Source organism: Antennarius striatus, chromosome 16 (genome assembly GCF_040054535.1).
Source record: "Antennarius striatus isolate MH-2024 chromosome 16, ASM4005453v1, whole genome shotgun sequence".
Lineage (NCBI taxonomy): Eukaryota > Metazoa > Chordata > Actinopteri > Lophiiformes > Antennariidae > Antennarius > Antennarius striatus.
Genome location: NC_090791.1, coordinates 2,214,243 through 2,237,626, shown reverse-complemented (window position 1 = coordinate 2,237,626; position 23,384 = coordinate 2,214,243). Strand labels below are relative to the sequence as shown.

Here is a 23,384-nt window from a genome sequence, read left to right as displayed (position 1 = left end):
CATAGACAACAGTTCCCAAAGAGATTTTTTTACCAACTGGATGACCAAAAGGAAAAAATTTTTGTAGATCATCTGATCGGTCGAAGAAACATTTTTGAGATCGAAAAAACTGAAAACCGAAAAAACAATTGTGTTTATAGTAATAACATTTTTTTAGACCAAGAAAAAAAAATTTTAGACCGACTGACTGGTCGACTTAGTCGGTCGGTCGGTTGGTCTAACAAAAAATTTTTTGACCAGTCTTTAAAATTTTTCCCAGCTGTCAGTTAGTCAGTTGGTCTAAAAAAATGTTGTTTTGACTGGTCGACTGGTCGGTCCATCGTTCTAAAAAATATTTTTTTCCATCCGTCGGTCGGTTGGTCGGTTGGTCGGCTGGTCTAAAAAAAATTTTTTCCCACTAGTGTTTGTTGAGGGTGGGGGAGGGAGGGAGGAAGAGGAGGTGACGAGCTTCCTGTCTTCCACGGAGTCCACTCAGTCAGTCCGTTAAAGGCTGGCCTGATGCTCACCTGCACAGTGGGGGAGGAGAGGGTGAGGTGGGGGGGTCCTCTATGGAGCCTCAACAGACACTGCAGCACAGAGATACAAACAAGAGTGGGTTGGGGAGGAATTGAGAGGGGACTCTTTTAAATAATGAGGCGGGATGAGGGGAGGAGGGGGGTTTGGGGGAGGGAGGGGGGTGACGGGGGTGAAGAGAGAGCAGCTTTGTGTCAGGAGGTGAACGAGATTGAGAGGTTCAAAGTGAAGGGGGGAGAGAAGCGAGAGATTCAGGAGGATGACAACACCTCCACGGACTCCCGAGGTATGTGAGGGAGGGGGGAGGGAGGGAGGGGGGAGGACAGGAGAGGGGAGGGACGTGCGACGGAGGGTGTGTGCGAGTTAGAGAGAGGGAGGGATATCCACTGCACTGTTGTGTGACTGGAAATTTAATAGCAAGCGAGAGGGAGGGGGGGCAGGGACGGGGGGGGGTGAAGGCAGGAAGGCAGCAGGGGAGGGAGGGGGGAGGAAGGAGCGGCGTGATGCTGAAGCGCTGAGCGAAAGCTGTTGTTGTTGGAATTACAGAGGAGGGGACAGACTGGGGGGGGGTGGGGGGGTGAGATGGGGGGGCATAGTGGATAAAGTGGGGGAGAGAGGGGAAGGGGGGGGGAGACATGTTTAATAAGGGAGGAACAGGTTGGCCACCCTGTTGCTGCACCCACTCTCCATCCCCACCTGATCCACGAGCGCGCGGCGCGTGCACGCGTGTCGCGGGTCACGTGTCCGTGATGGAGGTGAGAGGATGAAGAGTCTGGATATAGAACCTATCAATCCAGTGCTAATCACCCGTCCGACCCCCCCTCACAGACTCACCCCCCCCCTCCTCCCTCATCCACGCTGCTATCTGACGGCCCTCCCATCCGCCCCCCCCCCTCCCGCCCCCCCCGTCACGTCAATATCCTTCTACGGTGATTGACACCCCAACCTTAACCTGACCTTAACCCCCACCCCCCACCCCACTGGGAGCCCCCCCCCCACTTGAACACTGAACGCGGGAGCCGCAATGTCGGCCCGATCCATCCGAGGCGGTTCCGCTCAGTGGAAGGGGGGAGGGGGGGTGCTGGGGGGGGGCTTGAGCGTTGCCAAGGGAACCGTGACCAGCTGTAAACACCAGCAGCATCACACCGAGACGTTATGACCGCGTGGCTCGCGCACGCGCACGCGCGCACACGAGGCGACGAGACGGCAAAGTGCGCACCGCGGATGAGACGCGTTATAACGCGTCGCGTTATGAGTGTCAGTGTCATAACGGTGTGTCCGCTTGTTTCCTTATTTCATCTCTGATTTATTTTTTTATTTTTTTAGGCGGGAGGGGGCGGGTGGATTAATATTAATATTCAAACCTGTGCGTAAACTGCGCGGTTTCGGCAAAATCGTGAAGATTTTTTTTTGTTTTTTTTGCGCAAAACCAACAACAACAAAAAAAAAAGGCGGATATATTTGGAAATAAGAAAATTAAAAAGTTGCGTGTTCCAGTCACCCGCGTGGGTCAATCCACCTGAAGATCTCAGAGACGATCCTCATTAGAGAGAGAGAGAGATGAGAGAGAGAGAGAGAGAGAGAGAGAGAGAGAGAGAGAGAGAGAGAGAGAGAGGGAGAGAGAGAGAGAGAGAGAGAGAGAGAGAGAGAGAGAGAGAGAGAGAGAGAGAGAGAGAGAGAGAGAGAGAGGGAGAGAGAGAGAGAGAGAGAGAGAGAGAGAGAGAGAGAGAGAGAGAGACAGAGAGAGAGAGAGAGAGAGAGAGAGGAGGAGGAGGAGGGATGAAGAGCAGCTCAGCGTCGGCGGCTCTGCAGTGGAATAACGCACTGATTCCAGCCGCGCTTTTTTTTTCCGGACTACCGGGACACCGATCCACGCGCGGTGGATCCGCGGGACGCGTTTCCAGCAGGAAGCGATCCACGCAGAAGCATCCGACAGATGAAGGTGAGCCTCCTCCAGTCACGCACCGCACCGCACCGGATGGCACGCGGTCCCGATGCGGGTCCTCCATCCGGTCTGTTTCTCTGATGCGTGTTGCGTGTTTTTTTTTTTTCCGCTCCGCGCGCCGCGAACTCCTGCCGCGCCGCCGCGTCTGAGACGCGCTCCACTTCCTTCCTGCGGCGCGGAATGACATGTATGACGAGGCGCGTGCGCGTGTATGTGTGTGTGCGCGCACACACGCGCGCGCGTGTGAGTGTGGTGTGATCGTAATGTAAACTTTTCTCCGCTTCTTCTTCGTGGGTTGTTTGTTGTTTGTTGTTTTTTTATTTGTTTGTTTTTGTTTATGTAAATAAATCCACGTAACCTTGACGCGCGCGAGCTGTTGACACGGCTTCATATCTGATCCGTTAACCCCCCATCCTCATCCTGCCCCCCCTCCCATCCATAAAATCCGATCGGGTTGATGGTGTTAATTTGCGCGTCCCCCCCCCCCCCAGATGATGACCCCAGATTTAGAAGGAAGAAATGCGCAAACACCTTGCGGCTGCTGCGCGGTGGGTTAAGCTGTGAGTCAGCGCGGGGGGGCCCCGCTGCTCCCCCCCATCCTCCAACCCCCCAGGCTGAGAACAAGGAGCAGATAGATTAGGACTGATGAATGAAGATCTGCAGCGCGACGATTCGGTTCTGGGGAGGGGGGAGGGGGGGTTAAACGCAAATGTTCGGAGAGAAGTGGGTGGGGGGGTGAGGAAGTATATGTGGGGGTGAGGGTGGGGTGGGGGGTACCAGCTGGATGATCTCCCGAGTTTATAAGTTATTAATGGGGTGTTGGAAGGTGAAGTGGGGCACTGGGCAGGATTAGACTGGAGAGGGTTGGGGGGGGGGGGGCTTGAGCTGTGTGTGCGCTCTAATAAGGAGGAATGGAGGGGGGGTGAGGGGGGGGGGTGAGTTGGGAGTTGTGGGGGGTGAAAGAGTTTTTTGTAGATTTACATCCGAGGAAGGAATCTGAAGAGTTCAGGAATGGGGGGGGGGTCTGCCTTCAGTAGTGTGTGTGGTGGTGGGGGGGGGGGGGGTCAGGGCGGGGGCTTGTCAGATCAGATCAGGGTTAGAGGTGAAGTCCTGGAGTTCAGACTAAAATATCCAGAAGAAAATCAGGATGGATGATGGATGGATGGATGATGGATGGATGGATGATGGATGGACGAATGGATGATGGATGGATGATGGACGGATGATGGATCGATGATGGATGGATGGATGATGGATGTTGGATGATGGATGGATGATGGATGATGGATGGATGGATGATGGATGGACGGATGGATGATGGATGGATGATGGACGGATGATGGATCGATGATGGATGGATGGATGATGGATGTTGGATGATGGATGGATGGATGGATGAATGATGGATGATGGATGGATAGATGGATGTTGGATGATGGATGTTGGATGTTGGATGATAGATGGATGATGGATGGATGATGGATGGATGGATGATGGATGGATGATTGATGGATGATGTATGGATGATGGATGGATGATGGATGGATGATGGATGGATGGATGATGGATGATGATGGATGGTGGATGATGGGTGGATGATGGGTGAATGGATGATGGATGGATGGATAATGGATGGAGGATGGATGGATGGATGAATGATGGATGGATGATGGATGGATGCATGATGGATGGATGAATGATGGATGATGGATGCATGATGGATGGATGATGGATGGATGGATGATGGATGGATACTTGATGGATTGATGATGGATGGATGATGGATGGATGGCTGATGGATGGATGAATGATGGATGATGGATGGATGGATGGCTGATGGATGGATGGATGATGGATGGATACATGATGGATGGCTGATGGATGGATGGATACATGATGGATGGATGATGGATGGATGATGGATGGATGTTCGATGGATGGATGATGGATGGATGATGGATGGATGATGGATGGATGATGGATGGATGATGGATGGACAAACTCCCGGAAAATATTACGAAAACCCAATCAGGGCGGGGCGAGGGCGTCACCGACTGATGAGAGTCGCCCCATTGGTCGAAACAGTTGCGCCCCCCCTCATAGAGCTGCTTCCTGCTTCCTGTGTTCAACAGAGCACAGCAGTCTGGTTGGGGGGGGGGCAAGAGCGCTGACCCATTCACAGAAGCGATGCTAAGCGGCCCGTGATGGCGGGGCTGATATAATTAGCCGTGATTGGTTGGATGGAGTGTGCCGTCGGGGGGGCCGGGCGTCGGCCCTTTGGGTCGCCCTGACGACCGTCTGGGTATTAATTATTGAATAATAGTTGGGGGAACGGCGGCGCTAACGACACAAAAATGAAGACCATAATCCATCGAATCGGCGTAATTAGAAACGGGCAGATTTCCCCCGAGGAAGATTTTCTCATCATGACCCAAGGTGGTGGGGGGGTCGGGGGGGGGGGTAGACACCACTGAGGTGATTCCTCGCACGGCGCCTCGTCCCAAACGACCAATCGCTGGCTTCGGTTCACGCCGTCTCGGAGGAGGCGGAGCCAGAAGGGAAGGTCTGGAGTGTCGACTCAGTCGAACCGGTTTATTTATACTCTTTGCCCCTCTTGCACTTTTCTCCTGTGCTGGATTCTGATTGGACGGCGGCGCGGCGAGGCCTTCAGGCTCACGTTTCCCTGCGTGGAAAATGGAAAACACGCCAAGAGAACGTCCTTATTTACAGGCAGGTTTAAGCTGCAAAGCATCATGGGAAAGCTGTTGTTGTTATTGTTGTCTTCAGAAACATTGTGAAGTTTTGCCGTGGTGGGGGCGGGTTCGATCAGGGGACACTCCCATCATCACCCCGCCCGCCCCCCCCCGCCGCCGCCATCGCTGCCAACATGACTGAGACATGCGAGACGGTGAGTGGTTACTATGGCAGGTTTCTATGGCAACCTCAGGTCTCGGTGAGAGCTTCCATTTCGCACAGCGTGGGAGAACGATGGGGGGGGGGTGATGGTGGTGTTGATGGAGTGGGGGGGTGAGGTGGGGGGGAAGGACCTGTAGAGAGGAGAAAGGTGAGATATGAGGGAGGGAAAGGGGGGGCAACGAGGGGACGTAGAGCAGGTGATGCGATGGGGGTGATGTGAGGGGTGGGGGGGGGGCTGATTGAAGGACAGCGGCGGTGGGGGGGGGGTCACATGTCCCATCAGAGCAGGTCCGCACTGCTGTAATCATCCCGGCGCTGCACACAGTGTGCCCCCCCCCCCACCTCTCTGATGTAGCCGCCGCCGCCGTCGCCGCTGCGAGAGACGGCGTGTCAGTCTCGGTGACCGTCTCCATGGAGACGTCCATCAGTCAGTCGGCGTCAGTGGGCAGAGCCTTATCGTGTTTGTCAGTGTGAGTGTTTATCGGTGTGTGTGTTAGTCAGCGTGTCACTCATGGGGGGGGTGTTTGTGTGTGTGTGTGTGTGGGGGGGGGGGGTGGATGGATGGAGGCCCAGACTGTTTCTTATCAGGCGCGCACCCACACGTGTGTCGTTTGTTTGTTTGTTTGTTTGTTTGTTTGTTTGTGTCGGCGTGGAGGAGATGCACGGACAGACAGACGAGTAGCTCCGCCCACTTCAGCGCCGCGTCATTTGAATCATGTTTAACGTACACAATCATGACTCAGCGGTTGTTGTGCAGCCGTTCAGGGGCTAGGTCGCTAACACGGCGCTACATTTAAGTGTAGCAGTGAGCTAGCAGCTAGCAGTGAGCTACGGTCAGATGCTAATGCTATTAGCGCTAGTGTTCTGTTGGGAGCCGATGGGCCTTCTCTCCATCTTCTTGGTTACCATGGTGACAGATCGTGACTCTCACTAAAGATTCGGTATTGCGCTTCCGCGTTTACGCTCTTTTCCAAACGATCCCCGCCCACACGGATCTGCTAGCGCGACGGCTAACGTCGCGTCACGCTCGCCGCGCCGGTAATTGATTCAACACCACCGAAGAAGAAGTTCAGCAAATCTGGTTGTGTTTGCTTGTTTCCACGGTGACGGTAAGGCTGAAGTGTCAGCTAAAGGCCAAAGGTCGATAGTTTCAGCGTAAAAAATCCAGACACGTGATTGGCTGCTGGAGACGGTGATGACCTCATCACCTCTGTGATGCGTTCACTTACATCCCGCTCCAAACACGTCTCTTCATGATTTTAACTCTTTCCTGCTGGACGACTCTTTCTAAAGTTCGGCGCGTCGGGCGAAGCGTCTCGCCACTTCGTACGCCGATGACCTTCACCCTCGACCTTGACCCGTAGCCTCGCCGCCTATCGCCGTTAGCTATCGGCGTCTGCAGAGGCGTTCAGGCGGCGTCTGGACCTGCAGGTTTACTAAATGTCGGTGAAGCGATTTCCATAAAAGGATGGTTGCAAACAACCCCCCCCACCCCACACCCCACCCCCGCAGCGCTGATGCAAAAATGCATCATAAGCAAATGAAGCTTGTAGAGAATAAAGCGACTCAGAGGGGAGCAAATATTAAATACACGTAAAATAAGAAATGTTTCCTGTCGACCTCAAAACTCGTGTTGTTTGTGTTCCTCACATACATAATAAACTCACGCGTGATAATTGGATTACAGTAAAGGACATTACAAAGATAAGTTTCAGTTTCCTTTTCTTCATTAAAGTTTTAATTGTGTTCAATTAAAACTTTTAATGAAGTCACAAAATGTAACGTTTAAATTCCGTCTGGAATTTAAAAGTTTACAGGTTAGATTTAAACGATTAAAAGTAAACCAGCGCCCCGAGAAGAAGATTCTTCTGTTATAATAATAATAACAATAACAATAATAATAATAATAATAGTAATAATGATAATGATAATGATAATAATAATAACAGTAATAATAATAATATAAATCACCTCTTCTACTATGGTGATGCCATGCTCCGACCACTGGTGTCACCATAGTAGGATTCATAGGAAATAACATCCTTGACACATAGTGTAGGATTTATGCTAATGCTATATGGTAACATTTCAGGATTATTCTCTTGACAAACATGCAAACACATCAATCCGCCATCTTTAAACTCCGAAACACAATGTTAGCTCCAACAGAGCGCTTAGCTTTTAGCTCCAATGCTACAGTGATGACATCACACACGTGGTTCATGGTTCACGGACTCATTTTTCCGTTTGTTTCCTTTGTTTGTTTGTTTTTTGTTTGTTTCCTGTCGACACCTCTTTAAAAAACTTCCAACCCAAATTCCCGCAGCGTGAACTCGTCTCCGTCGGCGCTCCGGGAACCGCGCTCAAACTGACCTCATCACGGAAATGTCACCGAGCCCACATCGCCCGCCGCCAGAGGTGACGCTGCAGTTTGACTCCTGCAGGAGGAGGGGATTGGGGGGGGGGGGGCAGGAACGCTGAAGCGAGTCTGGCCCTACCAAAACAGCTGGGAGCCTCAAACGCTCGGCCTGGAAAGCGTTCCGGCGCGCTTTGCTTCTCCTAAACGGCTGAGGGGCGTTTTGATTAGCTGCTAGCTACGGCGAGCGGGAATGGACCTCCAACACGCTCAACGACCTCCAACACCGATTAATTGTTCCCCAAATCGCCGCCGCCGCCTCAGGATGAACCGGAATAGCAGGATTAGATTTTTCCGCTTGAATTTTTTTTTGTTTTTTTGTGTAACAGAAACAAACTTTTCCTTTAAAATTTCGATCAACATTTTTACACAAAACTGAAAGTGAAACAGCTTTTAGGTGACATGTGATCTGAGCCAGTAGCAGCACCCAAACCAATGAGCCAATCAGATCGTTCCGACATGAAGCTGCACCTGTGGGGGGGAGGGGGGGGTCAGGGGTAGGGGGCAATAGTTGTGCTCTGGTGTTGTGCTGGTGTTATACACTCCTGTCTTTTAATCCCTGCTGGGGGAGGAGGTGTGTGTGTGTGTGTGGGGGTGGGGGGTCATTGACTGGCATCATCGATTCACCTGCGCCACATCAAACGTTTTTGACTGGTACCATCACCTGGCGGGGCCCCGCCCCCCCCCCAGGAGCCAGACATGAATCAAGTGTAACTGAATCAACACAAAGGACATTAGTACAGCATTAGTCACACAGTGTGTGTGTGTGTGTGTGTGTGTGTGTGTGTGTGTGTGTGTGTGTGTGTGTGTGTGTGTGTGTGTGTGTGTGTGTGTGTGTGTGTGTGTGTGTGTGTGTGTGTGTGTGTGTGTGTGTGTGTGGGCCGGTGACGTCAGGACTTCATTCAGCATCGAGGCCGGTGTTTGTCCGGCTTTCTTTCAGCGCCGGGGGGGTGGAAGGGCAGACACAGCGGAGGAGGAGAAAAGAGGAAGGAAGTGTGGGGGAGTGCGGTGCTTCCTCCCCCCCCCTCCCTCCCCCAAACACTCCCAATTTAAAAACCACTCACAAGCACCTTCCCTGCGTTCCCAACCCCCCGACGATCATTAAAAAGAGAAACCCTCAGCGTGACTCGGCTGCTCCCGCAGAAGGAAAAAAAAAGGCTTGTTTTCCATTAAATCCGGGCTTCCGTATCCGAACCCCCCACCCCCAACCCGTAACCCCCCCACACCCACTTTTCATATTTTAACAGCCTCCCAGCTTGTCATCCCAAAGTCAAGTTTGCCCGCCGGTTAGTCACATGCTTGAAATGTTTATAAGGACCTGTGGAGACTTGGACTACCAGGACCACGACCGGGAGGAAAAAGGAGGACCCGGGAGCTGATGGGGCTCGGAGCGCCGGTTCAGGTCTGCATGGAATTCTAATGGGCCGATGATGGAGTCACTCCTGTGCCAGCTCCGTGACGGGACGGCGGTGTGGCATCGCTGCAGAGGGGACCTGAAACAAAAGAAATGCGCTTTAATTTTGGAATGTCTCCTTAGCCGAGGTGGCGTCGTTATATTTAGTCGGGCCTCTGCGTGTTCCGTTTTATTCTGCATGAGCTGCTTTTCCTCCGTGGTTGGGACAAACAAAATATTGTAGGCTGAAAGAGGACGGCTGCCAAGAGAGAATTCAGAGGTTGTTTTATGTTAACCAGCAGACGCCGAGGAGGAGCTGCCAACTTTGACTTCAGCTCAGTGAGAGATTCTTTCCTTCTGATTGACAATAGTGAGTCGAAACAGTGGCAGAGGAGGGGAATGTACTAGAGTAGAAGTACCAGGATGTACTAGAGTAGAAGTACCAGGATGTACTGGAGTAGAGGTACCAGGATGTACTGGAGTAGAGGTACCAGGATGTACTGGAGTAGAGGTACCAGGATGTACTAGAGTAGAAGTACCAGGATGTACTGGAGTAGAGGTACCAGGATGTACTGGAGTAGAGGTACCAGGATGTACTGGAGTAGAAGTACCAGAATGTACTGGAGTAGAAGTACCAGAGTAGAAGTACCAGAATGTACTGGAGTAGAGGTACCAGAATGTACTAGAGTAGAAGTACCAGAATGTACTGGAGTAGAGGTACCAGAATGTACTGGAGTAGAAGTACCAGAATGTACTGGAGTAGAGGTACCAGAATGTACTGGAGTAGAAGTACCAGAATGTACTGGAGTAGAGGTACCAGAACGTACTGGAGTAGAAGTACCAGAATGTACTGGAGTAGAGGTACCAGAATGTACTGGAGTAGAAGTACCAGAATGTACTGGAGTAGAGGTACCAGAATTTACTAGAATAGAAGTACCAGAATGTACTGGAGTAGAGGTACCTCTACTGGAATAGAGGTACTAGAATGTACTAGAGTACCCCTTCTGATGACGGGGTCAGTACCTAGTAGAGTACCTCTACTAGGTACTAGAATGTACTGGAGTAGGTGTACCAGAATTTACTGGAGTAGAGGTACCAGCATGTACCGGTGTAGAGGGACTACGGAGTAGAAGTACCAGAATATACTGGACTACAGGCAGTAGAATGTACTGGAGTAACGGTACCAGAATGTACCAGAGTAGAGGCACCAGAATATACTGGACTAGAGGTACTAGAATGTACCGGAGTAGAGGTACTAGAATGTACTGGAGTAGAGGTACTAGAATGTACTGGAGTAGAGGTACTAGAATGTACCGGAGTAGAGGTTCTTGAGTAGAAACTTGGAACCCACCGCCGTGTTGTGTTTACAGGCATCTGTAGATACGAGTTTCCTTCACTCTTTGAGAGTTGTTCCTATGGGTGCCGGTGCGTTTGCTGGCAGTCCGTCAAACTGAGTCCTTCGTCAGAACTTGAAAATAAAAAAGGAGCTACAGAAAGAGAAAGCACAAACCAGTGTGAGAGTGTGAGGTCGTCGTGTCAAAGGCGGCATTGTGTTGGCTTGCATCCCACATTCTGTCCTCTGAGCAGGACGTAGATCACACTTGCGATAGAGCGACGCCGCCTCGGCCCGGAGAAATTAACGTCTGTGCGAGTCTCAGTCTCGCTGTGGCCCGTGGCTTGATTGTATTGTGGGCCGTCGTCGTCACCTCTAATAAGAAGCGTTGGAATGAGACTGATTTGGTTTGGCGCTTCGTGTGTTCAGATCCAGTCCACCGGAGGCGACGGCCTCGCTGGAAATCTGAACCACGTCTGGAAAACCGTGATTGAACGGATCCGTCATGTGACCATTGTCTGGATGCTGCAACATCAAAGCCTCGCGACTGAAACAGGATGTTTATTATCTGTGACACAGCTTGTTGATTTATTGTTTTTATTCATCGGTATTTTAGCCAGAAAAATTAGATTTTTTTTAACTTTAAATTTAAAACTAAATTCTTTCCCTACTCTGCGAAACGCACTTTTGTGGCATCCGAAAGCTACCTTTTTTCCCCCCGAGCTAATTCAAGTATTTTCATTTCTAAACATAAATTGTTTAGTCATCTTGTAAAAATTCTTACATTTGTTTAAAATTTGTCAATATTTTTATATCTGATTACCCAAAATGTGAGGACTCCTTTTGACACATTTTCCCCGAGACTCCGCCCCCCCCTTATGATGTCTCCGCCCCTTGCCTGGAGGTGCTGAGCCAGCGTTCGTTTGAGAGCAGATATCCCCTCGTCGCCACTGGCGTTCATACTGTAGTGGGGGACAGAAGGGTTGGTGGGGGGGGGTTAGCGGTGGTATCTGGGCTCCCCCCTCCAGCCCTCCCCCTCACCCCGTTATACGAGCTCGCTGGCGGCCAGGAGCCGTTCAAACGAGGAGCGCCGTCCCGTTTACAGACATCTCATGCGCTACAAAGACGGTCTCTGAATCGTTTTATTGGCGACTGTTACGAAGCCTGTTACGACTCGTTGCGACTTGTTATGACTCGTATTGATGCCGTTTGGATCGAAGAAGCCAATTTTTATTTTCATCATGTCGACGGAGCGCCAAAATCCTGTTTTCAGAGGGATACAAGATGTCAACCGTCTTGTATCCATCAAATCGGACATGGATGACCATGGATGACCTCAGATTCAAACGTAGAGACAGGGAGACTTTTCTGGCCACCTTTCTGGCCAGTTAAGCTAAGCTAAGCTAACATCTTAGCATTCTACGCGTACGGTTACAGGTGAACGCTCACCTCTACAGGGGAAAGAGCTCCTTCTTTTTCCTCCGCCGCCCCTCCATTCCCTCGTTACAGCGCTGACGGTCAGGTGACGACGTAGCAGAAGGTAAAGCTATCCAACCTTTGCAGATGACATTAATCTTTATCACATAGAATTTAAAGGGCACGTCGTTCCAGCTCAGAACTGCCACCGTAAAGATATCCGATAAGTCAGGCCGACTTACAGGGAAGTATGGAATGTGTAAAACAATATAGGGAACGTCTTGAACCTGTCATCGGATGGATCTTTGACAAATTGGTATTGATTTGTCGTGTTTTCTCCAAAAAAACGCCGAATATTTAAGATGTTGTCTTAAATGAGCCTGAATTAAACTTCCTGTCTGGGACCGTTGGGGTGTAGTTTATCTACCCGGTTCTACCCAACTTCGTGGGACAACACCTTAGATCACGGACCCGAGACCACCATCGATCCAGTTCTCAGTGTTGTCATGACAACGGGAGGTCGCCACGGCGTCGTCCTTTCATCGGATTACTCCCGTCTTTCCTTTGCTCGATAAATCGTGACTCACGACAGGAAGCACGACCCCGACCTTTGCACCGACGATTTGTCGTTTCCGGCGACCAGGAGAAAAAGAAAATTTTCTCTGAATCGTAGAATCGTCGTCTGTAGGAAATAAATAAATAAATAAAATTCTTTAATAAAAGAAAGTAGGGGTTGTTTCTAGAGCAGCGATGTCACGAGTGTGTCCGGTTCGTGCCGTTGGTGTACGAGTGTGTGTGGGGTGCTAATGAGGGTGTGTGTGTGTGTGTGTTGGGGGGGGGGGAGTGGGTGTAGAATTGGTGGCATACAGCTGGACAGAGTGGGAGACTGTGGTGAATAGGTAACCATGGTAACCCTGTTGGCGAAGACTTGAATGCACAGAAAGAGCAAAAAAAAAAAAACAGGGGGGGGGTAAGGAAGACGCGGCGGCGGAAGGCGAAGGGGGTGAGGGGTTAATATGCATCGGAGTGGTGGGTTAATCTGTCGGACGGTGCGGCATTTACCCCCGCCCGGGAGGTGGGGGAGGTATGGGGGGGTGAGTTTGTTCTCAGAGAGGAGGAGGAGGAAGATGGAGGAAGAGGAGACCATGTGGATAATGACAGCAGAAACAATCAACCTCCCTCTAACCAGCTGTCACCTCCAACTAGTCTCACCCCCCCCCCCACCCCCACCCGCCCTCGCCACGGCTCCCCCCACCCATGTCTGCGCTAGCTCCCACCTCCATCAGCTCCACCTGAAGAAAAACAACCAGACAAGAAAAGGAATTTAAAATACAGAAAAAATGGTTCCAAAAATACCTTGGGGAGGGAGGGGGGGTGGAGCCACAGGGAGGGGAGGGGGCGGGGCCACAGCAGCAGACACGCCGCAGCCTTATCATAGTGTCCTTGCGTGTGTTTTAATGTCATTGAACTCCTGCCTGCACTTTATTGATCGGATGAGGCCCCGCCCATCCTCCGCCCCCCCCCCACCTGTGTCATAGTCATCCCCCTGTATTGTCTCTTCTTCTATCTGTTTTATATGCATCTCCGTGTCGCCCCCCCACCCACCCTCTCCATCTCTATCTGCTTTATATTCATCTCTCCATCAAGACTCCCCTCCTTCCTCTCTCCTCCTCCTTTTCCTCTCTCCTCCTCTTCCTCTCTCCTCTTCTTCTTCTTCTTCTTCTCCTCTCTCACCGGGCGAGAGACTATTAATATTAATGGTGTCTCTTCTTTCTTTCTCCCCCCCCCCTTTCTTTTCCTACTGATCTCCTATTTCTACCTCTCTCTGGATCTTTATCCCTCATCATTGCTTCTCCCTCCATCTGTCTCCATCTCCATCTCTTCCCTTCTTCTCCTCGTCGCTCTGCAGCTGTTCAGTATTCATCCATTACTGTAGTGTTGATAATTCCCTCCTCTGCCTGAAGCTATACACTCATCTATCAGATTAATAATCCTTCTCCCCCTTCTCCTTCGTCTTCTTCTTCTTCTTCTTCTACCGTCTCCTTTCTTACTGTGCCAGGGGAAGATGCGGCGGCGTGTCAAATGAGTTTGTGTGTCAGAGTCCCATCATTACAACCATCATCATTAATAACCGTATCCAGATCGCTGGATGTCCTTATTGAGGTTATTCAGGTCTGAAGAACCTGCAGGACGGAAGAGAGGCTCTCCACCGGCCATCTATTAGCGCTAATGTGGACTGCACCATTCTAGGCCCCCACTCGGAGCATGCGATGCTCAGGAATGGAATTAGCATTTTCGCCCCACCGCCGCTGCAGAAAAGCCCCACCCCCCACCCCCCACCCCCTACATCCGTCTCTGCAGCTTCTCATTGTTAAGAGTTGAATTAATCCGTAGTTTGGTCACAGATCGATACGGCATTGTTGTCGTCGTTAGCAAATGAGGCGAGAGGGAGCCGCGGCGCGATCGATGCTAACGAGGGTTAGCACCACCTGTTGCTTACTGTTGGCCTGTTAGCTGTGACTGTCTTGTTGTTATTTTTAAATTAATTGCGGTTGATCGACGATTGTTTTTGGTCAACAAACTTCAATCTGTGACTGCCCACCTCTTTCTTTCCTTCGGTTTTTAAATGAATCTCCGACTATTTCAAAAATCTTTTAAATAATTTCAGGAAAAGAAATTTAGAAATTACTTGTCAAAGTTGGAGCAAATGAATTTGATTTAGTTTGTAATTAAATGAAGAAAAAGAAAGGATCAACAAAGTCTAATTAGTTCTGTATCTGGAGCATCATTGGCCAATTATATGTCAGTACTGTTAATAATAATAACAATAATAATAAAGGTTATATACTGTAATATTCCTTCATTTAAAAATACAATAAAACAAAGAACTTCAAAATTGTAGTCAGACAGATGATTCCAAATGAATTCCAGATTTCTTTTTGTGTATTGTGATTGTGGATATCGGGGATACGTAACGGTTTGATATTTGTGTACAATCTTTTCGATCATTACCTCTGACTCGTGAGCATTTAGCCACAGGCAGCGACATTAAAAAGAAACTTACACTGTATTATAATGTATTGCGTGAAATAGAAATTTACAGTATAATATGACGTATTACGTGGTTGAACGGGAGCGTTAACATTACAAAAGGGACCGGGCCCGGTACGGATCCTTGGGGAACACCCACAGTCATCTTGTGACTTGATGTAATTAACACAATAATTACTAAAAAAATTTTTATATTATTTAGCTGTTTATATATTTAGAAAAAAAAAATTTCTTTTTCCTGAACATGAAGTTCAGTCTCAACCGCTAACATTGCGACGTCCACCCTCTGTGTTTATCCCTTTGTGTTTCGTCTCGTACTTTGTGCTGTACTGTCTGTTGTCCTGCCTGTTGTACTGCCTGTTGTACTGCCTGTTGTACTGCCTGTGTTGTACTGCCTGTTGTACTGCCTGTGTTGTACTGCCTGTTGTACTACCTGTTGTATTGCCTGTTGTACTGCCTCTGTTGTACTGCCTGTTGTACTGCCTGTTGTACTGCCTGTTGTACTGCCTGTTGTACTGCCTGTTGTACTACCTGTTTACCGTGGGTCAGAGAGGACTGTAATTTCATCTGTGCTGTATGTCGTGCATAAATGGTACACTTGACAGTAAAGCTAACTTTGACTTATCCTCTAGCACACACAGCTAGTTTTACTTCACAACCGCGTTTCTATAAGTTGGGTGAAACGTATTTCCACGGCTACGTCTCCAGGGAGGTTTTCCCTGTGATGTCATTGGTCGGCTCTGTCTGGATGTTTTGTGATTCACGGTTTCCTGGTGAACAGATGGCTTTGAACGCTGAGACCAGCTGATGTGATTTTTCTTGACGGACTGTATGAATGTTGCTTATCGACGCCGCCGGTGCAGCTAGTCCGGTTAGTCACGCCTGTAGCGTTCGCGGCCACATTGCTCAGTCTGACCCCCCCGCCCTCCTCCCGGCTGCCGGGAGCCAGAAAAAGTATTTTGGTTCTGCTGATTCATCATTTGGAAACCAAAGTCTGTCTGATTTCATCGGAGGCTGTGATTGGCTGCGATAAAGTCCCTCCTCACCTTTTGCACTTTGATGGTAAATGACGATCAGCTGATCGGTTGCATCGATCTTCGAAAACCTGAAATAAAAATTGAAAGATCAGAAGAATGGAACCATTTTAAATGATGCTAAAGTAGCAGCTAATACATTTCACCTGTCTACCTGTATGATTGTTACACAGGTGTGGGGTCAAATCATTACCTCAGCCAAAGAATATCACCTGTGTCTCCACAGAAATTCATAGAATTTTTTGCACGTTGGCGATTTCATTGCACTTCCTTTAATATTATAATTATTTAGAAGAAAAAAAAAAGATTTTCCCCTCATTAAACTAAAAATGCGCCGGACTGATTGGGTGGAGGAAGACGAGACGTGAAGGATTGTTCAGCCTTGGCAGGAGCTCTGCTGAGAGCAGCTCCAGTTGATGATATGATTAATAGATTGGTTTAAAAAAAAAAAAAAATCTTTTGATGGTGGATGTAAGTGCAGCTCTGTCAGCTGTAAACCAGGTGTTTATAAAAAATTTTTAAAAAAGCGTTATAATTAAAAGTAACATCATCGCTGGACGTTTCCCCCCCCCAAACACACACACACAAAAAAAATGAGCATCTGATTCATTTTTTAATTTCGTGTTTACGGGATAAATAAGTCAGTAAGACAGAAATACCTTGTTGTCCTACTTCTGATGGCGTCTCCTCGCCACCTCCTTGAACTGTTAATTACAGAAATCGGCTTCCACCTGCCCTCGGCGGAAGGATTTGATTTCTGACAAAATGTCTGCTCAGGGATTATGTGGGATTTGATATGAGCAGTGACACAGAAATTCTAAAGCTTCTCAAAGATTTTTTTTTTTTTTTTTTTTTTTGACGGTCCCTCCCATGATAAGCCTCGCTGTAGACGTCTACCTGTTATTTGTTCTACTTACTCTGTTGGTGGAAAGACAAAGCGCTGTTCTGTCTTTAATATCTCTTCTCTCTCTTTTTTTTTTTCTTTTTGTTCTTCAACAGTAACTCCTGGGTTCCTCTCGCTTCGCTCAAATCCCCCAGACGGCGGCGGCGGGGGGGGGAGGGGAAAGGGAGTAACATCTGTTTATCTGCATATTTATATCTTCAAAAAAAAAAAAGAACAAGAGGAAGAAACGGAGATCGACGGAGGACGAGAAGCATCTCGGAGGATGTGGAATTAGGCAGAACAAATTGCCCCTGGAGGACAGAAAAAAAAGGGGGAAGACGATCCACGGGTGTGGCATCAACTCACCTGTACCCCCGGATTAACCAACAGGGTCATGTCCCAGTTGCCATGCGCATCGCCACGCTGACCTGCCTCCCCGGCCCCTCCCCCCTCCTCTTTCTATTGGCCCAGCTGCTACTGCGGCTCCTCCTCCTCTTCCCCGGGCCGGAGTCGGTGGGGGCCGCCTCCGCCTGCCCCTCCCTGTGCACCTGCTCCAATCAGGCCAGCCGAGTCATCTGCACCAGGCAGAACCTGGAGGAGGTGCCCGAGAGCATATCAGTCAACACGCGATACCTCAACCTGCAGGAGAACTCTATACAGGTGAGCCCCGCCCCCTGCAGGTAGCACCCAATCAGCTACTTCATCCAGTTGAGGATGCTAGCGTTTGGAAACGTTTTCTGTCCGTTTCTCTCGACTTTAACGTGCATTTAAGCCGCAGATGGAGGGATTAACTTATTTGCGAATGTTTTTCTCCCTGAAACTTCTGACAAAGATAAAAACGTTAGCAGCAATAATGGCACAAAAAAAAAACAAAAAAAAACTTTTGCCTCCGCTGACCTGCGGGGAATTTTTTTTTACGAAATGAAATGGAGGCATATTTCCATGACACCGTGTTGTCTTTTGTAAGCATTACCAATTTATCTGGCGTCCCTAGACGACGTTTTGTGGCTTTACAGCTGCGAGGGAGGATCATTTAACCACAGACCGTCGATACAAAGCACATGAATCTCTACATTTATGAACAGACTCGGCTAGATTTTGCTCTTTGCAAAGCAGCATCGGATGTAATTGGATCCCTCCTGATGTTGCTGACAGTGCTTTTGGTCTTTTGTGATTTTAAATCCATTCCCATTATATTTTATCTTCTCTAATGAAAAAGCAAAAAACTATCCTAAGCATTGCTAAAATTGTCAAACTGCTCGGCGGGACGGTGCAGCGATAGCTCCTTATTCCTCCGAGGAAACATCCCATTATGTGGCGTGAGACTGAGCAGAAATGGGACGCGGTGCCAAACGATTGAGGATTTTTTATTTTTTTTTATATTTTTTTTTGCGAGATGTGGGTCACGCGGAAGAATTTTTTTTTTTTTTTTAAAACAAAAACAATATTAATTCAGTTTTTCAGTCGGCAAATTTCTGATTCGGTTTGCTGTATCCTGCAGCCGCGCTTGAAATGATTACAAATCTAAAAATGTTTTAACACCTGAAGGCATCCTAGATTCTCTGGCTTATTTTTCCCTCCACTGAGTACCCTGAGAGTAAAGCCTTGACAGCTCCCACCTCCTCTTAGCATCCCCACCCCACCCGCTCCCCTCCTGTCTCCCCCCTGTTTGCCTCCCCCTCCACTCCTGCTCTAAATACAGAAGAGGCGATGGCCTGCCTCCAGTGTGTTTCACAGGGGGTGGTTTTGGCCACATGCAACTCAAACAATCAGCGATTTAAGGGGCTTTTGTTTGCGATGGCTAACTGTACGACTTCTCGACAAAGAGTCTCCAATTGGAACGGCCACCCTCCCACCCCGAACCCCCAGGACCTAGACTCATGGCTGTTGAAAACAGCTCCTGTAATTGTTCATTTTCAGGCAGAGATTTTTTTAAAAAAAGGTGTCACTCAGAATATTCGTCAAAAAGCTCGAATCCAGGCTAGAAGTTTCATCCGAAGTCACACTTTCTCGAGACGGTCCAGTTCTGACAATCGGCCAACTGTCTAGAGATTATGACGTAACGCTAGGAAGTCTTCGGAGTGTCGCTGAAGCAGCGTGAAACGCTCTGTATCATCTGCAGCACGCGCCGCAATAAGGTCAGGGTTAGCATGGGACAGTAGCATTAGCATAGATCCGAGAGATGTACAGTCTCTTTTCGCAGTTGATATAACTCTATGGATGATATGGGAAGCCAACATGGAGGCCCTGGCAGATAAATGAAGGGTTGAAGGGTCGGCTTTCACCATTTCTGAAGGGAAAAATTCATCATTACCTCGACGTCTTTATCCGATTATTGACACAATAACACAAAAATACCAACTAGGTTTATAGGAAGCTTCGTGTGAAGCTTCTGACAAAAAAACTTAAACTCTTTAAGTGGGTTCACTTTACTTCTTGTCAGCCATCGCTGACCTTGGCGGAATAAATATCAAGCATCGTAAAATCCAGCAGACAGTGATGAAGATCGGTCACGACAAAGCAGAGTAAATATGCAGAAATACGAGAATTTTGTACACCGTCAGTTAAAGGTGTCATGACTTATAGAAAAAAGTGTGTGTGGTAATTATAAGCAACTACATTTGAAGACAAGTTAAGATTGATTAAAACCCAAGCAAGGGCAAACGTCCCCTTCCTGATTCCATATAGTGAAATTTGGGTCAACCCAAGTTTGTCACAAATGGGTTGGTTTTTTTCGCACTTTGCATAAAACTTTTTGTTTTTGCTGCCAAATGAAGGCATAAATCATCAGTTTGCGACTCGCGTTAATCAACTCTACGCGTTGTACGATAACTGCCGTTATCTGTTCCTCCAGGTCATCAAGTCAGACACGTTCAAGCACTTGAGGCACCTCGAGATCCTCCAGCTCTCCAAGAATCAGATCCGGCAAATTGAAGTCGGAGCTTTCAATGGCCTCCCCAACCTCAACACACTGGAGCTGTTTGACAACCGCCTCACACTGGTGCCATCACATGCCTTTGAGTACCTCAGCAAGCTGCGAGAGCTTTGGCTGCGCAACAACCCCATTGAGACTCTGCCAGGCTATGCCTTCCACCGCGTGCCCTCGCTACGTCGCCTGGACCTGGGGGAGCTCAAGAAATTGGATTTCATCTCTGACGCAGCCTTTGTCGGACTCATTAATCTACGGTACCTGAATCTAGGCATGTGTGGGCTTAAGGACATTCCTAAACTGACAGCCCTCTTGCGTCTGGAGGAGCTGGAGCTGTCAGGAAACCGACTGGAGATCATTCGACCCGGTTCCTTCCAGGGCCTAGTGTCGCTCCGAAAGCTGTGGCTGATGCATTCACAGGTGTCCGTCATTGAACGCAACGCCTTCGATGACCTGAAAAACCTGGAAGAACTCAACCTGTCCCATAACTCCCTGCACTCATTGCCCCACGACCTCTTCACGCCCCTCCACCAGCTGGAAAGAGTGCACCTTAACCACAACCCCTGGGTCTGCAACTGTGATGTGCTTTGGCTCAGCTGGTGGTTGAAGGAGACGGTGCCAAGCAACACCACCTGCTGTGCCCGCTGCCATGCCCCCCCATTCTTAAAGGGAAAGTACATTGGGGAGCTGGACCAGAGTCACTTCACTTGCTATGCGCCTGTAATCGTGGAGCCACCTACAGACCTCAATGTGACCGAGGGTATGGCTGCTGAGCTCAAGTGTCGCACAAGCACCTCCACAACATCTGTCAACTGGATCACCCCTAATGGCACTTTAATGACCCATGGTTCTTACAAAGTGAGGATATCCGTCCTGCATGACGGCACACTCAACTTCACAAATGTCACCCTGCGAGACACGGGCCAGTACACCTGCATGGTCACCAACGCTGCTGGCAACACCACGGCAACGGCTGTCCTCAATGTCACTGCTGCCGATGCCAGCGTCAACTACACCTACTTCACCACAGTCACTGTGGAAACGGTGGAGACCCAGGGAGAGGAAGAGTCTGCGTTAGTAGCCATCAATCAGACCTTCATCCGCGTTCACCCCGGTCCAACTCCATCGGGCCACTTGCGACCGGAAGGTTTTCCAACCACTGCCTCCTCCCTGTCAGCCGGTTGGTCCTCGTCCTCTCCGCGGGCTACCCGACCCACCTTCACTGTGCCCATCACTGAACCGGGCTTCTCGGGCCTAGACGACGTGATGAAGACCACTAAGATCATCATCGGCTGCTTCGTAGCCATTACCTTCATGGCAGCGGTGATGTTGGTGGTGTTCTACAAGTTGAGAAAGCAGCACCAGCTGCACAAGCATCACGGTCCTGCCCGCGCCATCGAGATCATCAATGTGGAGGACGAGCTGGGAGCCGGAGCCAGTGGGCGGGGCAGCGGAATATCAGGAGGCTCCACCATGACGCAGGGCGGAAGCAGTGGAATAGGAGGTGGACAGAGCCTTCGGCTGCACCACCCGGAGATCGTCAACCTACCCAACCTGGCCCGGACGGAGCACCTCAACCACTACTACAAAACCCACCACTTCAACAACAACATGATGACCCTGGGCATGGGTTCAGGTCCCGGTGTGGGCCTCAACAACAACAACAACCCCTCGCCCTGTTCTCTATCGCAGAACACATCAATATCCTGTTCCCAGGTTCCAACCTCCGCCAGTGGGGGAACACCCACGGTAGGCACCCTGCCCTCTCCGGTGCCTCTGCCCCTTCCCCAGTTGGGTCTCCACAGTTCTCTGAAAAGCCTGATGGGCAAAAGCCAGAACGAGCCCTTGCTTTTTAAGAGCAGCTCCAAGGAAAACGTGCAGGAGACTCAAATTTGAGTAAAAGCGAGAGTGAAAATAGGAGGTAAGAAAGACGAGGTGCTGGATAGAGACGGCGAGACAGACTGTACGAGACTTATTGTAGCCTACTGTCCTCATGGACACATTCCAGAAAAGATTATATTTCACATAGTCGCTGCTTTGTGTTGTCAGTCTGTCGACAGGGAGAAGCAGGTAGGAAGACTGAAAGGAGTACAATACCTGATCGTCTCTTGCCCAACGATGGCGTTTGCTCACATTTTTAAATGAAATCAGACATGAGCGAGAATCAGTCAGCATCACATGCAATCTGTTGTAGTCTTTGCCAAAGTCAAAGATCAAGCCTCCTCTTGTCATTTGCGTCCACAATCACAGTGGGGAAACTACGGATGATTCCGGGCGCAACCAGCCACCAGGTTTTCTACAGATTGCTTCGTATATTTCCAGACACATTCGGTGTATATATTTAGAGGGAGACATAATATTGGCCATCAGATTAGTGTTTGGCAGAGACACTAGATAACAAACAAAGGTTTGGGTGGGCGGTGTGGTCCCAGGTTTCCAGGAAGCACTTACACAAAACAGAGAAATTAAATTAGAGCGGAGCGCCGATTACGTCCAGGGCGACACGGATCAGAACCGTTCTGCAGGGAGAGAGAGCGACAATAAATGTTTTTTTCAGAGTTTTCACTTTCTCACTTTTACACCTTTACTGGCTGCCATCTTCTTCTTCAGAGGAGGAGGAGGAGGAGCAAAACTGAGTGGATAAACATCACGATATCGAAGACAATGAGCGATATATAAAAAAAGAGGATCGGAAGTACATATTATATATACCGTAAATATATTTTCATTCAAAGAAATAAATTATAAAGAATCTTTATCGAGCTTCTGACTAAAAACTACGACGTCTGAAGAATATATATATGAAAAAAATACACACAGCTGTTGTAGTGGCCCTCCCTTACGACTTTTCCAACCCGGAACATGATGGCCACTTCGACTGTCCCTGAATAGAACTGAAACAACAACAAAAAAACCCCGGAGAATTGTTTGAGTGAATTTATTTTGGTCTTGACTTTTTTTGTAGCCACACAAAGTGTTTCCCCGTCTCCTGTCGCATTCACATCAACAGGGTTGGCCGGCGAAGGAAAACCTGGTCATCGTTTGGTATCCAGCATAGCTGCAGTATCAATAATAATGATTGGAATGGTAGTAATGATAACGGCTAGTCGCGTGAACGAATGGTTAAATGGCGTTTTACGGAGCGTAAAAAAAAAAAGGGGGGGGTGGCGAACGCAGCTAGTTTAGCATGCTGGGAAAATAAATTGGGTTTTGGTGCGGAATGCAAATACGACAGATGTGATTGTTATCATTATTATCATTCGAATTATTATTTTTACTACCTGTGCCTACAAATAGTTGAGAAGTACATCTTTTTCATTTGTATATGACGTTGTTTTAATGGCTTATCCTGTTGGACTGGTGAACGGCGGCGGGACGGACTCAGCAGGAAATAGCCCGGAGTTCAAAACGGCTTCCTCATTGGACAGTTTGGCTGATGACCTGGGGAGTCTGGACCTACCGCACCCCCCCCAACACCCCCCCCCCCCCAACTTGTTTCATCGCACGCAGGACATGAACCTTGAGGAAGACTCTGCAGGGGGGATTATTTCACAA

At 49.0% G+C, this 23,384-nt stretch overlaps 1 protein-coding gene across 1 annotated transcript; it reads left to right on the top strand.

Annotated features, from left to right (window-relative positions):
- Window positions 1-16,702: 16,702 nt before the first annotated feature.
- lrrc4ba (leucine rich repeat containing 4Ba) lies at window positions 16,703-22,598 on the top strand. The gene is made up of 2 exons (XM_068337075.1): window positions 16,703-17,560; window positions 19,755-22,598. Exons 1-2 carry the CDS (start codon window positions 17,309-17,311, stop codon window positions 21,723-21,725), a joined length of 2,223 nt encoding a protein of 740 aa, XP_068193176.1. The 5' UTR covers window positions 16,703-17,308; the 3' UTR covers window positions 21,726-22,598.
- Window positions 22,599-23,384: the final 786 nt, after the last annotated feature.